The 20,493-nt window shown below is 41.5% G+C and overlaps 2 protein-coding genes across 2 annotated transcripts in view; one reads left to right on the top strand and one right to left on the bottom strand.

The window, feature by feature from the left end:
- Positions 1-20,493, top strand: part of GNPDA2 (glucosamine-6-phosphate deaminase 2) — a 435,608-nt gene that overhangs the window by 323,159 nt on the left and 91,956 nt on the right. The gene's annotated exons all lie outside the window — the stretch shown is intronic.
- Positions 13,558-20,493, bottom strand: part of YIPF7 (Yip1 domain family member 7) — a 38,286-nt gene continuing 31,350 nt past the window's right edge. The window contains exon 5 of the mRNA XM_083155450.1: positions 13,558-13,720. Coding sequence (XP_083011576.1) covers positions 13,558-13,720 — 163 coding nt within the window. The remainder of the gene's footprint in view (positions 13,721-20,493) is intronic.

Here is a 20,493-nt window from a genome sequence, read left to right on the forward strand (position 1 = left end):
TTGGAGCTGCTGGCTGTGAGAGGAGAGGAGGAGATAAAAAAGCAAATGACCAGCACAGTGAAGGACTCCAGAGTTTATTATAACATCCCCACAATCCTGTCTGCCCGTGGCATCATCAAAACCCAGCAACAGGTAGAAAATAAACTGAAAGCACTACGTAAGCAGTATTCTAAGGTCCATGGCCAAAATAGGAGGACGAGTGGTGGTCCCCGTATGGACTGGCTATTTTATGACCAGTGCAATGTAATCTTTGGGAACTCTGCACTGGCTAACCCCATTTCACTGTCCTCCTCCAGCAGTTTTGCTGGCAGTGCAGCAAGTGTGTGTTCTGAAAATGCAGCAGCATCACCCATTGACCTGGAGGCCATAGATAGTAAAATGGATTCCTGCTTAGTCCAAGAAGACGTCCTGGATACATCAGTTCTCTCACAGAATTCCACAGTGGGTGAACCATCATCAGCCTTTTCACCGCCACCAGGACAGCGACCGCCATCAGCGTCGCCATTCCACAGACCACCATCAGTGTCGCCATCAGCATCTGGAACAGCGCACCGAGCTGAAGGTAGTGCAGACCCTAATGTGACGCACCAAACCGAGAGTCCATGTCCACAGATACGCAACAACAATAAGTTTTTTTCATACTTTTCCACACACCAATATTACACAGTACACAAAAAAAAAAATGTCACAGCATGTAGCTAGTGTGCAGGAGGGAACAGGCCTCAAGCACGTATCGGACAACACTACTTTTTTATTTACGTATTTTTTTTTCGATTTAACACCAACATGCATGTGTGTAGTAGGGATCTGATTCAGGCCTGTCAGCAACATTGCTAACAGGTCTGAATGAGAAGTCGGCCGCAATCCCCCCCCCTGACCAGCCTGAACCCGGTATGCAGTCCTTATGCTGGGTTCCTAGTGTATGGCCACAAACAATGTAGTTTTGAAAGGTGAAGAAATATCAATATTATAGGCTGAAGTACTAATGTGTTGTGTTTGTTCTTCCCATAGTTTATAATGTTCCACAATGGAAGAAGAGGGCCACAGAGATGGAACAAGCCACAAAGGCAATGACCACCGTAATGCTCGAACACCTGAAGGAAATGGATCAATCTATGCAAGCGCACGAAGATGCTCGTCTCCAGCGATTTATTGACAATGAGCGTGAGCTACAGAACTCTTTCCGTACAGTGATTGTTGGTATGCATGAGCATATAAATCGCGAGAATCGAGAGACTCAAATGGAGTTCCTTAATAGCCCTTTATGTAGGACACAAGGCTATGCACAGCCCCAGCCACCACATAGTTCTTTTGATGGTAGTTATCCAATGTATAGCATAGGGCAAACATTTTTTCCCCCAGGCCAAGGAAACATGGTGGCACACAACATGTCTCACCCTCCACCAATGCACATCATTTCCCTGAGTATCTGGCTGGAACACCTCACCCTCCACCAATTCCTCGCCATGCCCCTGAGTGCGAGTGCTGCCGGAGAGGGACTCTATCAGACTGGGACGCGCGTGATCCTGCCCATCTCCGCTTCAGGGAGACAAGCAGGGTTAGGGGGTGTTCGGGGCGGCAGTGGGGACCGGTGACGGCAGCGGGGAGCTCCATCGGAACGGGGCGTGCAAGCGTCTCATGTGGGCGTGCTCCCTTCCGACAGCTGGTGGGGGTTGGCGATGGAAGAAGAGGAGGCCGGCTACATCTGTACAAACACATGAAATACACACAAATATATTTTATTTGTGCATAAAACAAGGTTTCAAAACATGAAACAAAGTTTGTGCACAATCTCAGATACTGAATTCAAATGCCAAGCAATCATTTTCTTGCACTGTCGTGTCAGTTACATTTCATGTCCCCAGTAGTGCCAATTACATATGATGTCCTCAGTAGTGCTGTTACAGATGTCCCCAGTAGTGCCGGTTACATATCATGTCCTCAGTAGTGCCAGTTACATATCATGTCCTCAGTAGTGCTGTTACAGATGTCCCCAGTAGTGTCGGTTACATACAGTATCATGTCCTCAGCAGTGCTGTTACAGTTGTCCCCAGTAGTGCCAGTTACATATCATGTCCTCAGCAGTGCTGTTACAGTTGTCCCCAGTAGTGCCAGTTACATATCATGTCCTCAGTAGTGCTGTTACAGATGTCCCCAGTAGTGCCGGTTACATATCATGTCCTCAGTAGTGCCAGTTACATATCATGTCCTCAGTAGTGCTGTTACAGATGTCCCCAGTAGTGTCGGTTACATACAGTATCATGTCCTCAGCAGTGCTGTTACAGTTGTCCCCAGTAGTGCCAGTTACATATCATGTCCTCAGTAGTGCTGTTACAGATGTCCCCATTAGTGCCGGTTACATATCATGTCCTCAGTAGTGCCAGTTACATATCATGTTCTCAGTAGTGCTGTTACAGATGTCCCCAGTAGTGCCAGTTACATATCATGTCCTCAGTAATACTGTTACAGGTGTCCCCAGTAGTGCCAGTTACATATCATGTCCTCAGTAATACTGTTACAGATGTCCCCAGTAGTGCTTTTAGCAAAAAAAAAAAAAAAAAATATATATATATATATATATATATATATATATATATATATATATATATATATAATAAGAATAAGAATAATTTTTTTCACTTTCTGGAATGTATGGTTTTTGAATTTGAATAACGGATATTTGGATAAGAAATACTCCACCTGTATCACTTATGTCAGAAAATGTTGGGCAATATCACTCATGTCTGGAAATATTGGGCAATATCACTCATGCCAGGAAATGTTGGGTCATTTCACTCATCTTATTGTAACACTGACAGTTCACTTGTTACTGATATAAATCATGTGCATTGTCAGTGTCACCATACAATTGATATTCATAGAGGTTGTCCATCTGATAATTGTATAGTACAGTACCTTGAACAGAACTGCATAAACCTGAAGGTAGCAGCATTTTTAATAAATACCAAAATAATCATGTCTACAGCTTGTTGCATCTATGATCCTTCATTAATAAAGACAGCTATGAAGAAAATTACAATGCTTGTTGTAGTAATCAATAGATCACTATTTTGACAAGTGTCAGCCTTACACATGAACACATGGACACCTGGATAATCACCAGTCCATAAATGTCCTTTCTAGATGGAAAGACATTATCCAGTAAGTGTTAACCATTATACTATTCTAAACCAGTCATTACAGATAATTACTGTTATTGTCTGTTTCCGTTGACAACATCACAAGCTTCCTATACAGTTTTCCCACAGTTATTATATTTTCCGCGCAAATTGCATTTGTGTGCAGACAAATTCCAGATTTTGGCGACAGACCAAAACTGATTACGCGGCAGAGTTGTATAAATTAATAGTGGTAATAAAAAAAAATGTTAAATGTAATAGAAATGTTTTTGTTTCTTTATATTGTTTTTTGTCCAGCTAATTAATTTGTAAACATAAACAGTGAGTTGACCTTAAGGAAGTCTATGGGGATAATAATGAAATTGCATTGTGAATAATCAATGTAGAATAAATGCAACGTTGCAACGTTAGAATGGGACAAATGGGAACAGATGGGTGAAGATGGAGAACATCATGTAAGGAAGTCATTACTGTTCAGTTCAATAGCTGTGATGGAATGAGCATTAAAATTGAGGGCAGCACAAAATACTCTATTTACAGTAACTCTATTGGGGATACAGATGACAATTCTTGTAGTTATAAAAAGGGCATGAGGCCAACATTTAATAGAGTACTACGCACTGGCTACAGTAATCTGTAAAGTACTGCTGGAGAAATATAGGACACAAATCACTGTCACTATTATTTTCTAAGAGAAGCAATGTATTGTAACCAAATATGTGCATAGCTGTTTGGAAACAAATTCAGGGAAAACCGGTAATATTTAAATTTCCTATTATTTTTTTTTTTTTTTTTTGTGAAAATTATTTTGTAACCCTCCAGCACTGGCATTTAGCAAAAGGTTGGGAACCCATCCAATCCCCTGCCCACCCCACTGATGCCTTTATTCTATTTTTTCCCCTAATAATTCACAAAATGTGCTACTAAAATATTAATTTTTGACCTTTTTTCTTGAATAATGGCTGATTAGTTCCTGTAGTGGACTGTATAAATATATTTATCTCAGCCTTGCAGAAGATATTACCTGTATTATCTACTTTTAATACAGTAGAAATACCTTCGCAATAAGGGCAGATTGAGAAGGTGGTAGATCATCCAGTTATACACTCCAACGGACATAGAAATTGACCACACATTTCTCAATATCAGTCAAAGCCGTGCATCTGTCAAAGTACAATATAGAGAATAACTCTTGGTGGTCTACACCTAGTATAGGGGCTTGCATAGAAACCAACTTTTGTATCACAGCTTTCCTAGCAATAGTAATAAAAACACTTAAAAAAAGGAGGGAGAAGGCGGCTATATGAGAGACCATGAGGAAAAATCAGATAATAGAAAAACTTTAGGGCCATGGTGGGAATCAAACCCAATGACCTCAGTGCTGTGAGGCAGTAATGCTAACCATTACACCATCCGTGGCAATAAATCTGCATAGAAATAACACAGTTTAAATATAAAATGAGTTGACAAAGTATATACAGTATAGATTGTAGACAAGTAGGAGTATCTGGCAAACTATAAGTATTAGGAGGGAGTTTAATGTCTGGTCTGCAATAATAAGAAGCATTAAGAATGACAGAGGTCATATTTGTCTGAAATGAGAGGAGTGAAACTCTTGGGTGGAAGATAAATTGCAAATCTCAGTTACGGCACTCTTTTTCCAATTCCGGTAGCAAGATTTAGGGGTGCTGATTTAGACCCATTTGATGAGGTCTGAATTCGGCCCATATCCGGTGGTGGGAGCGATTGCACATGTGCATGCACGAATATGCCCATGCAAAACCCTAGGAACGAATGGCTTCAGCTAGTTCCACACTCGCCGAGCCGTTCGCTCCAGGAAGGGCGGCAGCAGGAAGCAGGAGCAGGGGAATGTCCAGCGTTTTTTTATAGGGGTCCACATTAAAATGATGAGTCGATGCCTGCTCCGGGAGGGTGGCTGAAGTCACGTGACATCAGTGCCCGCCCCTTTCAGGCGATCTGCGGCGGTAATAAAAGTCAGTTCATCACATGAGCAAATGATTTCTCTCCCCTTTGGCCTCATGCGAGGGGATATGTTCTCCTCGCATGCTAGTGAGAGGATGCGGGTGGCGCGGGCAGGGGGGCAGACGCGCTGACCAGTTTGCTAGTCTGAGATTATATACAGCCTAGCGAACAGTTCTGAATCAGGCCCAGTGATTGAAGGGGAGAAATCCAGATTGTGTTTGGTGAAATGCTTTAAAAGTTAGTTTTTAATTATTTCATGAAACTAGATGAGGAGAGAAGTTCTACTCCAAGGGGTATATTATAGGTTTTTTTTCATAATTTTTTTCAATTTTAAATATATGACATTTGCTCTAAATCGTTGTGGAGTTTCCAGCAGTAGTGTCCCTACGTCAGGTAATGCCCATTGTGAAATGGCCTGTTCTTTGCCTCTGGCGCACGCACTGGTGAAAAGGGGCGTGTCCTTGTGAGTGAGGGTGTGTCCTCAATCACAAAGCTGTTACAGGGCCAGTCATGATGTTGGAAGGTACTGGATTCTGGATGTCCGCCCCCTCTCAGCCCCACTCCCCCATCATCACCCCCTCCTCCCAGCTTTGTCTTGCCCTCATACTGACTTTGTTCCTGGAGTCATATTCCTCTCCTGCTCCTTCCAGTCTGCGGTCTGTACTATCTCCCTAGCAGCAGAAGCCAGTTGGGCACACGCATGTTGGAAATGGGACAGACCTTACACAATTATTATATATTAACATTTATTCTCGCTGTTATTCTCACTGCTAATTGCATTTTATAAGGGCCTAATATGGCAGTTTGTGCAGAATTCCTGCTAATGTCATTATTAATTATTTAGATTGTTTTACTTTAGAACACATATAAAATGCATCACCTCAGCTTAGTCTAAGCTTTCATATACTACAGACCTCATCCCTTTAATTCTCTAAATCTTATTTAATGCTATAAACTACTAGTTTATCAGTTTGTGCGTTCATGTTACAGTGGTTATTTAATGCATTGTAATGTATGGCTGTACTCTATGGTATCATTATGCAAGCGTGAATATACTGCACAATATAGAATACATACTGTAAGAAGATAATGGGTTATAAAGTCAAATAGAGGCTTCTGTCTGAATTTGATAGACTTGTGTCTTCTATCTTGTGTATGAAGACAAGAAGGAAAGGTCAAGGCTGTCTGCACCAGATCTTTATGTGCAGGCGGTATTACACATATTTCTGCCGCTCTTCACTTCATACCGGCTGTTAACATCTGATTTTACTTTCAATTTAGTTTCTTTCTACTGACCTTTCCAACTGACTGCATAAGATCTTTACTGTTTTTCAAAGACTTTTCGCAAAAGATATGGTTGAAGTTTTAATGGATTTCTATCAATAAAACTAAAATTTACTAGTACTTACTGCTTAACACACAGTGTCCTCTGTGTGTATGGAGAGGTGATTCTTACTCCCCTGTATTCGTGGTTCATACCACTGTATCTGTGAATTATGATAGCAATTTAAAGGTGTCCTAATGAATTTTCATAAATCTGAATTCATATCAGTGTTTTTATAAAGAAGTCCATTTGACAATTCTTCTGTCATTTCCAAGAGTGGTACTGTAAGGGTTTTCACAGACTACAAGCATACAGCCTTTATCTCCGTATGTTTTATTCTGCATGGGTATTTTCAGTTTTCATTAGTAATGTTCTTATACAGTAGATAGTAATACTGTATGTTGCAAAGACAGTGGTGGCATATTTATAATGGGTGTAATTTGCACGGTTTGCATGGGCCCCTGAGTCCCAGAGGGGCCCAGACCGCAAAGCTGCTAGAATCTCCCAAATAATGGCTGCAGCGGCCATTTTTTCAGAGTTCTGCACAAGCACAGTAGAGACTGAGTCCTCTAGTGCTCAGATTCTACTGCGCTCTGCACTAGAGTGGCACTAGCTGGGAGCAAGGTAGGGGCCCGAACAGAGGAGGCTGCTCACTCTTAAGGCACCTCTGCCCAAAGACATAGGCATAACTTTTCTAAAGCTTCTCAAAGTGAAGAGTGGGAATGTTGCGCATAGCAACCAATAAGATTGCAGCTATCATTTCTCTATTGCGTCCTTGGAAATGACAAAATCATATTGGTGGACAACATACCCACTTTTTTCCACTTTTCGAAGCTTTAGTAAATGTACCCCATGGTCTGTATGTGCTGAACCCTAGAAACCCTGTCACTCCAAAAGCAACTCTCTGTCGCAGTACTAATATTTGTGTAATATATGTATGTGCTGATAAAATAATGTCACTGACATGTCAGTGTGTACATATAAGTGTGTACATGTTGCGCATAACTGGTTATTGGCAAGAGGTAATAAAAACCTGTGCTTGACTTAAAAAGTCCCGGGTTCACAGTGGACATTGAGGAATGGAAAGAGGCTTTGGTGTGGGAGAGGCATATGGGAGGAAGCAACAAAAGTTGGAGCAAGAAGACCAGACCAGGGGCAAAGAGAGAGTCAGGGAGAGAGCGAGCAAAGGAGAGAGAATCACACAGCTGGAGGGGGGGGGGAGAGACGGAGAGACGGAGAGAGGGAGAGAAGGAGAGAAGGAGAGAGGGCAACGTTTGGAACAACAGCTATTTATGAACAAACAAAAACTTCCACATTCATAAAAGAAAACTGTTATGGTACAGTACCGTATCCAAGTTTACTACTGTACTACTTACACATTTTTCAGCAGAAACGATGAATCACTAATACACTGTAACATAATCAGGAATGGCATCCCTGAAACGGTCCTGGACTGGAATGTATTTTCCATAAGATAAGTTTTATTTTAAAGCATCTTTGAGTGCCTTCATTTTGAAATAAGATAGATAGATAGATAGATAGATAGATAGATAGATAGATAGATAGATAGATAGATAGATAGATAGATAGATAGATAGATAGATATTTTTAATAGTTCCTCTGGCGTTCTTGACCCTATTCTTCCAGAAAATTATTACTGCTTACACTGCTACTGCAGACTACAGTAAGGGCTTCAGCATGTATACACATTTCATACAGTAAATATCCTCTTCAGATTGCCTGCCAGTGAAAATTAAGATAATTCCTCAGCCGATTCATACTAAATCATTAATGAGAAAGAGACCATTATGTCTATCCCCCTGCTGTTACAGGTATGAGCGCACTCATGATATAAGAGAAATAGAAACCCCTGCCAGTAGAACTGACACAACTCTATTACTTTCTTCTATAAGGTCATACCTGCAGCCAAAATGATATTTAGCAGAACCTCAGTATAGCTACAGTATTACAATTTTATCATAAAAAGACATAAAAGCAGATTTAGAGAACATCATAGTGTACTGTATACAGGTTGAGTATCCCTTATCCAAAATGCTCGGGACCAGGAGAATTTTGTATAACGGATTATTCCGTATTTCGGAATATTTTAATATTTCAATGATGTATTTTGAAGTATCTTGCATTTATGCTGTATAAACACATAATATACACACAAATATATTTTATTACCACATAAAATACACACAAATATATTTTATTTGTTCAAAAAACAAGGTTTCAAAACGTGAAACAAAATGTGTGTACTATCTTAGCACTGAATTTGAATGCCAAGCAATCATTGTCTTGCACATATATAGTGCCAGTTACATATCATGTCCCCAGTGATGCTGTTACAAATGTCCCCAGTGAGTTTTTAGCAAAAAAAAAATTTTTTTTCACTTTCTGTAATGTATGGTTTTCTGAATAATTCGGATAACGGATATTCGGATACGGGATACTCGACCTGTATATGTTTTTCAAGTATGTCAATAACTCTCTGCATACATGAAAAACATCATCTATATATATGTCTAGTTTCCATTTGTGTGTCTCCAAAACACTGCCATCTGTTGGCAGCGACTGAAACTACATCTCTTTCTCTCGCACACATGCACAAACACAGAGGAGATCACAAGGTAGCAGACTAGCTTTTGAAGCATTTGCTTAGAGTGGGCTTACTAGTGATTATGGACCTTATTCTGGTCCAGACCTAAAGCTGCAAATTTCACAGCGGTGCATGTGGACTAAACCTTACCCGCCACTCACACAGCCGCCCGTCCCCCTTGTTTGACAATTTCTCCCGCACGGCTGTGAATGGGTGTTTTGCATAAAGATCCATTTGCAGGCTTGGGTGCAAGGACCATCGAATGAGTTGGAACGAGCACGCAAAACTAAGACACTCTCAGGTGCCTTAGTTTTGCGTGTTTCCTGTACGGGAACAGGACGGGCAGCTGACACGCTGGGCGTTTCCATGGGCTCTTCCCCTCGCCGCCGCCCCCTGCCTGCACTGGTAGGTACGAATGGTACGGCAAACTAGCAGTTCTCCGTGCCCTGTCGCACCTGGCGTCTGCACATACGCATAAATTTACATGCACAGATGCCAAACTTCGCTCCCCTGTGCAAACCCGCGGGAAAGTGAGGTGTCTAGAATAACCTTGTATATATGTGACAATGGTTGCATGTTGGTTGCATGTCCAAAAAATACAATACTACATTGATAAGCAAGAACTACAAATGTGTAATTCAACAATAACAATTTATGTACTGTTTCGTGAATATCTTTCGACCAGGTAGGCCTCTGTAGAATAGGAAATAACGGAACTGAACTTGCCGACTTGGTGTTGACACTCCGACTGTATAATGTAAACCAAAGGACGACTTGGATTTAACACAGGACCAGGTCACAGAAATAACTGAACAGAAATGGCCGACTTGGCATTGACACAGGAACAGGTGACGGGAATAACTGAACTGAAATGACTACTTGGCGTTGACACAGGAACAGGTGACGGAGATAACCGAACTGAAATGGCCGACTTGGCATACAACAGAGAACTGAAGAAAACAGCAACTAAGGATGGCACACTTGGCATATAACAGGTATCTTAAGAATACTGAGGATAAACCCAGGAACTAGAGGAGCAGGAACCGGAGCAGGAATAGGACTATTTGTGGACCAGACCGGGAGCGCTGGACCAGCCGGACAAGCAGAGCCTCTATGAGCTGAACGCTGAAGACTCACGCTGTGACTCCAGGAAGCAAGCTTGAGCAGCGTAGCACATCCAGCACATGCAGAAGGAAGACAAGTTGCTGAAGGCAGTTTCTGGGTCTATGAGCAGGATATTTAACCCCCCCTGCCTTGCATTGATTGGAGCAGGGACAGAGGGCAATCTGCAAACTGAGGCATGAATCCAGTAGACTTCAGTATGAATTTAACAGGTGAGCAATAGGGAACAGGACAGCAAAGGGTTACAGGTGATTTCAGATTCAGACTGGATTCTACTCAGGTGCACAATCAAGGAGCCAGCAATGTATAGACTGACTGGCAGCATGAATGCAGACAGAACTGATTCAGACTGAGACTGAGAAACAGCAGAATCACAAGTCATGTAAGCTTGAATAAGCAGATCCATGACAAGGGGTTAAATGGGTAATATATACAATATTCTATTAAGGTATATAATTGATTAACAGTTTCTTATATAGTGTCCGCTTTTAATGAGTTTTGGGGCGGCCCACCGGGTAATGGATCAGTTTCCCGGTGGGCCAATCCGCCCCTGGTCCATTACATACATCTGGCCTCCTCCATGGCCACATCATATGTCTGACAAGTGGTTTGAAGATGTCAGGGTTCTCCTGGGGCCCTATGATATCATAAGCCATATACTGTTGGATACATTTAAATAACATTTATGATGTCATATATATATAGAATATAATGTTCTGTTACTATTGTTTTCAATTTTATCTGAGGCAAAAAAATTATGAAATGTCATTATTTAAAAAGTGTAATAATATAGGTAATATTGTGCGTGTGTGGTAGGGAATGTAGACTGCAGGCTGCACTGGGACACGGACCAATGTGAATTATTAAACACTCTCAGTAAAGCACTGTGTAACATGTAGGTGCTATATAAGTAGCTATTAATAAATAATAGCACAAAACCTCCTCCACTACATGCATACATCCATTAGCAGAACTAAGAAGGATTAGTTACTCACATATGATATTATAACCAACTGAAACGGCTACTGTTTGGCACTTGCTGAGAATAGAAAGAATGCAAGTGACAGGTGCACTATTCAAACATTACTAATTATAATTAAAATACATTTTGCATTTAAATAGAGGGGTTTTTTTGCAGAATCTTCACCAAAATGAAGGGCTGTGGTGTCTTGGGTTGGTTTGGGTGGGTGTCTTGGGGTTTCCCTATGCCCTAAATTTGAACACTTACAATGTTAGGGGCTTACCCTATAATGAGGTTTTGGGTAAGACTAGGATTTTGGCCAAGATTATGCAAAAATCCTCAGTTAGTAATCCTCAGTCAGCAAAGCTCTGTCCCCTGTGCTTGTCCCAAACTTAACTAAAATTTGTAACCTCTCTCTCTACTGGTATCTTTCCTTCTCTGTTCATGCATGCACTTATTACTCCCATTCTAAATAAACTCAAATCTGATCCAAACTGTGTATCTAACTACCATCCCATCTCTCAGCACCCATGCCTCTCCAAGCTAATTGAGAGACTTGCCAACACTCGCCTCACACACTTTCGCTTTTGATCTCAACACTCCACAGAGACAGCACTGACTAAAGTAGTAAATTATGTGGCCACTGGTAAATCTAAAGGCCATTACTTCCTTCTTATTCTTCTAGATCTCTCGCTGCCTTTGACACTGTTGACGACTCTCTTCTCATACAAAAGCTACAATCCCTAGGTCTTCAGAACACAGCCCTTTCTTGGTTCTCATACTACCAATCTAATCGCTCTTTCAGTGTTCGCTTCTCTGACTCTACTTCCTCCTCACTACCTCTGTCAGTTGGAGTACCACAACGCTCAGTCTTAGGTCCTCTGCTTTTCTCAATCTGTACCTCCTCTCTTGGCAAACTAATCAACTCTTTTGGATTTCAGTATCATCTGTACGTTGATGATTCTCAATTCTATCTATCCTCCACTGAATTGTCACCATCTGTATTGCTCCATGTCTCTGAATGCCTTTCTGCCATTTCATCTTGGATGTCATCTCGCCACCTCAAACTCAACATTTCCAAAACAGAATTATATTCCCACCCAGCTAAATGTTCAACATCTGCCAATCCACTCTGTCAGTCCCTCCATTGGTTGCCTGTATTTTACTGCATTCAATATAAAACACTTCTACTTACATTCAATGCCATTACTCTGACTACACTGACTTATATCTCTTTACTTATCTCAAAATATATCCCCACCCGACCTCTCCGCTCTGCACAAGATCTGCATCTATCATCCACACTCATTACTTGCTACCACTTACAATGGCAGCACCCACCCTATGGAATGCCCTTCCAGGCACATTAAGACTCTCCTCTAGCCTCCAAAATTTCAAGCATTCCCTGAAAACTCACCTCTTCAGGCAGCTTATCATATTCCAGAACCCCCACATAACCCCCAGTAGCATTCATGTCTATTTGCATCCCATCAGGACTGTCTTATAATCTGGTGTAACTGCCATGCTATGGAATTCTATCCTTATGTATCCCTCCTATTATCCCTATAGACTGTAAGCTTGCGAGCAGGGCCCTCTTACCTCTGTTGGTTTGTTTCTACGAAGTTTGTTTAATCACTGTTGTTTTTAATTGTAAAGTGCAACAGAATATGCTGCGCTATATAAGAATATGTATATAAATAAATAAATAAATATATCCTCTATTTATATGCAAATGCATTATAATGATAAATGTTTGAATAGTGTGTATTTGCATTCTTTCCCTCTGTGTGTGGCACTACAAGTCTCAGCAAGGTAGCACCTCTCATTAGCTGTACTGTAGTTAGGGTTTGCTGTCTAGGGTCCCTCCCCTGTATACAATTGCTAAGAAGATACTGTAACACAAAATGTGCTAGAATGATGTGTGGTCCTAAGACTAATTAGCAATGTCTGTTACCCAGGGCTGCTGAGAGCGGCCTTTGGTCTGTATCCATACCAAATCCATGGAGGTGTGGCCACACCATCTAAAAAAAATATTAAAATAGTTTTCCAAGCACTGTGGCAGCACACTGAGACATTTGTCCCTCTCAGAAGCACTGAAAAGGGGGACAATGCTCCCTTAGCAGCCAACCCAAAAAAGTCCCCACTAGGCCCCCTCCAATAAGCCTGAGCCTGTTTCCCAGTTCTCTCACAGCTCCCCTGTTCAGTACAACTGCATTACACTGGAATACTCCCAAATGAGTCTAAGTATTGATTGCTGTGGTTCTAAACAAAATCTCACATAAAGCTTACATTGGCAAATATGTATGTTTGGGGGTTTATTCATTCTACAGTATGGGTATAGTAAAAATATATAGATAACAAATAAGGGTGAGCACTGTAACACAGGATGACGTTTGAGACATGTCCATTGAACATACACATTTCAAAATACAGTTAACAATGCAAAGAGTCCGTAAAGCAAAGCACAGGGGTATGCTACAAGAAGCTGCTGTCCTTCCATTCCCAGCGTAGTGATGAATATTTTTGAAGCTGAGAAACTGCACCACCCGATTATAGAAGCTGCTAAGATTGTCCCAGCAATTCCCCTAAAATAAAGAACACAGACTTTAATGCAGGATCTACATGAAAAACAGCATCTATGTAAAGAAGAATTCCAACGTTTCAGTTTTAATTACAAAACTTTCTTCAAGTACAAAATGAATACACGAGACACTGGCCTTAAATTGACATCATCCTGCTAACCATGTCCCCACTCCCATACTAATAGTGCTGGCATTTCTCTGTAAAGAGATGTATGGGCAGTGTGTTGTCTTTTCTGTATCAGCCCTGAATATAGAATAATTTACAGGATAAATTTGTTCTGCAGGTGGGGCAGATGTAACATGTGCAGTGCAGGTGGGGCAGATAGAGTTAGATGTGGATGGGATGGTCAAACTGAAATCTAAATTGCTGTGTAAAAATAAAGCACTGCACACAAACAAAATAACTCCCCCAAACCTAACTCTTTCTGCACATGTTACATTTGCCCCACCTGCAGTGCATCATGGTTTTGTCCATTGTGAGAATCAATTTGTCCTGTGATCAGGTCTGAATTAAGCATAGAGTTGTAGCATCTTAGTGTTAGTAAATGCTAAAGCATACAGATGGGGCCGGGCTCTTCTTTGCTGGCAAATCGCCAGAACGTCACCGATGGCGATCCGGAAGCGCAGTCGGAAGGAGACGCACGAGCCTCTCGTGCGCGCCCGTCCCCTTCTCGCTATACAGATGGCGGCTGGCGTCGCCATCGCCATCAACTGCAAAGATGAGCCATGCCCCATCTGTACCTCCCAACTGTCCCGTCCGGGGCCAACAGTGTCCTGTGGTGGTGGGGCAGTAAGGAGCCCCCCTGCCCAGTGCTGCTCTGCGCACAACTTCTATTCAACCGAAACATAGAGGCTGGGAATATTTCCAGCAGCTCACAGAGTGCTGGACAGGCCCCCACAGTGGCAAAAAGAGGGACGTGGCTTAGTGGGAGTGAGGCTATGCCTCCTGATCGCTTGGCCATGCCCCCAATTTTTGGACACCTGCAGGAGTCTTGGTTTGCCCATTTTAAAAGTTGGGCAGTATGGCTAAAGTGACGATACAACTGAGATGCTCCTAGAGGAACTATGTCCTGTTTTTTCTTAAAATTTTATTGCAAAACCACCACTGACAGTGTACTAGAGACGCTGGACATAGACAGAAACTGCACAATAATTAATTTGAATGTATAAAGTCAAAGATGAAGAACAAAGATAAAGAAAAATTGAACATAGCGCTAGAAAGCAATGGCCGCTGCATTGTAGCACTTTGTATGCAGAATCACAAATATCGAACATAATATTGATCAGTGTAATCTAGCAAAGTAGTATTGGTACTTGTGTAGTATCACGGCGCCAGCATGGCGCCGTGCGTCTGAGTCCCCTTGCGGGGCTCGCTATGCTCGCCCACGCTGCGGGCTCGGTGGCTCACTATGCTATCTAAAATCAACTCCATGCCAACATGGATAGTGGGGGTATGAACTATCCATGTTGGCATGGAGTTAAGTTAGTTTGCAGAGCGTACAAACCGGAAGTAGCACGGCGCCATGAAACTACACAAGTACCGTAGTATTTTACTGGTATTTATTTATGTGAATAAAATGTACATTTTGAGTGAGAAAGATGCTCGGTATGGCCGAATCTTCCAGTACCTGAGTGCGCAAAGGGGCTGTTTAGGCAACTGAAGCCACAGTATGAGGACACATCTGTATCTGGAGATTTCAAAACCTGCTAATACCATATATATATCTATCTATCTATATATAGATATATATAGATATATATACATACATATACATACAGGTTGAGATCCCGTATCCGAATATCCGTTATCCAAATTATTCCCAAAACCATACATTCCAGTAAAAAAACTCACTGGGGACATTTGTAACAGCACTACTGAGGACATTATATGTAACTGAAACTATATATGTACAAGAAAATGATTGCTTGGCATTCAAATTCGATATTTTGTCTCATGTTCTGAAACCTTGTTTTTTGAACAAATAAAATATAGATTTGTGTGTATTTTATGTGTTTGATGTATATGTACAACATAAATGTAAGATACTTCAAAATACATCATTGAAATATTAAAATATTCTGAAATACGGAATATTCAGTTATCCAAAATTCTCCTGGTCCCGAGCATTTTGTATACGGGATACTCAACTTGTATATGTATGTATGTATGTATGTATGTATGTATGTATATATATATATATATATATATATATATATATATATATATATATATAAAATGCTGTCCGTATTCTATGGACAGCATCGGCTGCGGCCAGCAAGGTCTCTGCTTTTGACAGCCAGCCTGGGGGAGGGGGGAAGGAACTACCAATGGGACAGTAAAGGCATTGCAGTCAAGGACTGCATCTGGCTCATTGACTCATTGACAGTGAGCAGGGTGGCAGATTTTACATGGCCACCAAATACGTATATGGTGGCATACAGCTGCCTACGCCATCGGGCTAATACGTATCCATAAATATGGCACGTTAGTTAATCTGCCCTATTTGCAAATTTTATTTTCCTGAAAATAAGACCGATGCTGGTCGTATGAATTCGTACCTGGCATCGGTCGTATTTCAAAACCTTCCCCCAATATGTCAGTATTAATGGGTATTAGTAGAGACACTTTTTATCTGTGTATAGGTGCAGTACAGTATTTCCTTATTACAGCTGCACGCAGTACTGTCAGCTGCTCTCTGTGCAATCATTCATTGTGTGGCACTATTATGATCAATGCCTGTGTTTTCTTTATTTGTACTGAAGCAGACTTATCCAGCTGAATGCCGTGTTTAACCATCAATCGTTATCTGTATGAATCAGTAAGCAAGACACGTCCTTTTACACTACTCCAAACATGTGGTCTTTCTGTGACCCTGAGGACTTAAGCATTACATTTTCATTAGTTAAAAATCAAGATGAATTATGTCTTTAAACAATTTTATTTATGCCGGCCATGCCTAACATTTATTATAATAAAGACATCTATGGTAATGCCTTGCGGGAATCATTTTCAGTTTTACTACAAACACTACATTTGCTGAAGCTAAAATTACCATATGAAAATGCTACAATTATATGTGCATCATCAAAGTCCCTATTTCGTCAAGATCTCACTGCTAGGGAAATAAATTAGTATAGTATATCTCTACCAGTTAAGGTGCATACACACTGAGCGATTTTTCTAGGGGTGGACGACTTTCCATAGCAGGATGCTATGGAAAACCATCCACCCTTTCGCTCATTTGCTGGTAATACCAATGCCAGCAATGGTGCATACCCTCCAACATGACCCATTCTATTAGGTACAAAATGTTCTATTCCTGGACTTCCCTGCCAGTGGCAGTTACAGAGGTTGCACTGCAGCACAGTCCAATATTCAAAGAGGGGGTCACATCAACTGCCAGTGAGTCCAGGACAGTGATGTTTGAGGTGGCAGTAGGTGTGGCTCCCCTTTATGAATATTGGACTGTGCTGCAGCCCCAACTCTACAACTGCCACTGGCAAGGAAGTCCAGGAACAGAGCATTTTGTACCTAATGGAATGGGTCATAGTGACGTGGATACAACTGCATAACTCCCAACTGGTTTTTGTTTTGTCTAGCTGCTGGATAAGAGATTCCCCTGTCACTCTCCGTTCTGCTCAGAGCAGCAGTGAATGTGTTTCTTCATGGGAGACAGGGGGACTGGGGGCATGGCTAGCAGCTCACAGAATGCCCCCATAGTGATGGCAAACTGGGGCATGGCTTGTAGTCCTGGCATTCCCACTAGGCAACATCCCCTTTTGCAGAGGCCATGCCCCGTTGTGGGAGCGCGGTGGCCATGTCAGGAGTTGGTATTTGGTGAGTTTGCGAAATTCTGCGCATGTACACACTCTGCAGCGCACATGCGTGAGCCCTCAAACTATAGAAAATGTGACTGTAGGGGGCAAGAACAGGGCATCCACACAGCCTTGGATGAGTGTTGACATGACGTTGGGTGTGCGTGGGACGGGCAACGGAGGTGTGTCATACAGTATTTCATTTTATTATCTGTAATATGCCTCTTTAAATAAAATAATATACAGGTTGGGTCTCCCTTATCCGTGTATTCCAAAAACCGAAATATTCAGAAAACCGTGGTTTTTCAGAATATTTTGGGGGAGTTTTTTTGGTTCCCCCCCTTCCCTTTTTTTCATACTTACCTCATCCCCCAATGTCCACGGCAGCCTCCGGAATCCTCTTAAGTGGCATCTCCGGTCCCAGGGTGTGCTTGTGCTGTCACCGGTGCGCTCACGCAATGCACCCCTGGGACCAGAGATGCCACTGAAGAGGATCCTGAAGGCCGCCGTGAATACCGGGGTACACCGTGGATGTCGGGGGACCATCGGGGCATCACCAGGAGACCAGGTAAGTTCCCAAAAAATCCCTTATCCAAAATGCTCGAGGTCCCGAGCATTTCGGATAAGGGATACTCAACCTGTATATAGAAAAAGATCTCAAACTGGAAGCCTGGCAATATCTTACAATTGCTAAAATACTTTGCTAATGTCCGGCTGAATCTACAGCTTTTTGCCCTTCAGAACATTTTTTTGCTGTTGTAACCACTTTCAGCTTAGTAAAATATAGGTCTAATTTTGTGAGGATGAAAACAAACACTTCTGATGAAACTGATGATCACAAAGAGGAGAATGACTCCAGTAATACCATTGCGCCTGTCATCTTTATCTTCCTTTTTCAAATAACTGGTTTACAACAGAGTGAAAAGTCAATATACAGCATTCTCCAAGCCTGGATACTTTGATGCTCCATTAAACAGTCGGATAGTGTGCTATTTTGTTCCTAATATATTTGAAAGGGATTTAAATTAGTTTTTTTTTTCAGAAATAAATAAGCAAACTCTGCAAGAAGTTTCACATTTATTTGCATTTTTTATTTCCATTTTTAATATGGGAAGCGTTGGTAACAGTATTTATGACTTACAATTGCTAAGGACATTTTAGTTAGTCCTAAAGCAGTCTAAAATAAGTACCCCCCTCCCCAATGTAAAGTAAGTGATTGCATTAAAGTAGAATCAGATGAATATGAAATTGATTTTTAACACTACAATATTATAGATTAGATAGATAGATAGATAGATAGATAGACTGCACTACTTTGTTAACACACCTCCATTAACCTCAGATCCTTTATTCAATCATTTAAGGATGCTCATTCTAGTACTGTGAGCCATAGATTTCTTTGAATGAATGCAGCAGTCAAATAATTATCCAATACAATAATACCTTTATGGATTTACAGTGAAATTCAGCTGTACCAAAATCCTTTATTACATAGAGGGATATACAGTATGAGGTGAAATTGCCATTATTAAAAACAGCTTTCATGTGTTTATCTTTTACAAAAACAGGCATATACTGTAATCCATTTAAACAAATCACCATGTTAAATGTGGATTTATATTGTAAAGATCTGTAAGTTTATTATTATTATAATTTTATTTATAAGGCGCCACAAGTGTTTCACAGCACCGTACAAAGGAACAATACAGGGAGACAAAACTTGTCATAACATTGAAAAAATAACAAAAATACAGTACAAATAAAGAGCGCCACAGATAAATACACATTGGGATGCGGTCATTTGGTCTACTGCATTATGGTAGAAAGTCATTAGGTCGAATCCATTAGGTCGACATGCTAAAAGGTCGACATGACTCTAGGTCGACATGGGAAAAGGTCGACATGATTCTAGTTCGAAAGGTCATTAGTTCGACAGGTCATTAGTTCGACAAGGTCATTAGTTCGACATTGTCTATGTCGACATTCACAAGGTCGACATGGAGTTTTTCACTGTTTTTTGAGCCAACATGTGCCGACAGGCGGTATTTCATGCCCTACCATCCACTAGGGCGTGGTGGGAGAATAAAATAGTGTGCCGAGCGCAGCGAGGCACCGTGCCCGACGCATTGCGAGCGCAGCGAGCGATGCGAGGGGATGCAGTGCACTTTAAACTGTGTCCATGTCGACTGTGTTGACATTCAGGTAAAAAAACAGTGAAAAACCCCATGTCGACCTTGTGAATGTCGACATAGACAATGTCGAACTAATGACCTTGTCGAACTAATGACCTGTCGAACTAATGACCTTTCGACCTAGAATCATGTCGACCTTTTCCCATGTCGACCTAGAGTCATGTCGACCTTTTAGCATGTCGACCTAATGGATTCGACCTAATGACTTTCTACCATAATGCAATAGACCAAATGATCCCAACCCTACACATTACAGCTTAAATATAAGTAGTGAGGACTCAATCAACATACAACTAGAGGCTTGAGGCCAATGATGGAGATGAGTATGCAGACGAAGATGGTCACTGAGTGTTTGAGTATAGGAGAGCTGTGAGTGACATGTGAAGAGAAGAGGGCTTTGACAACAGGAGGGAAGAGGGCCCTGCTCGGAGGAGTTTACAATCTAGTAATCCCTTTGAAGTACCTACATGCCTACATGGCAATGGGCTCATCTCCTCCACTTCTCTTAATAGGCCTCTGAACATTTTTCAACTCCAGGCCATGAGGCCATTAACTCGGTTTGCATTTTCACCATCGTTATCCTGCTGCCAGCATTCTGAGCATTAGGATGCCGCACCCAACCCAATGATAATTGTATAATCCAGCTTTATGCATACATGTATTGGATAATTTGCATGGATCCTCAGATACAGTAACAGCCTCTGTGTAGCAGTACAGTGGTTATGTACAACTTTTATAATCAGACATTATGTCCAACAGCTCAGCACC

Source organism: Crinia signifera, chromosome 1 (assembly GCF_055691185.1).
Source record: "Crinia signifera chromosome 1, ASM5569118v1, whole genome shotgun sequence".
NCBI lineage: Eukaryota > Metazoa > Chordata > Amphibia > Anura > Myobatrachidae > Crinia > Crinia signifera.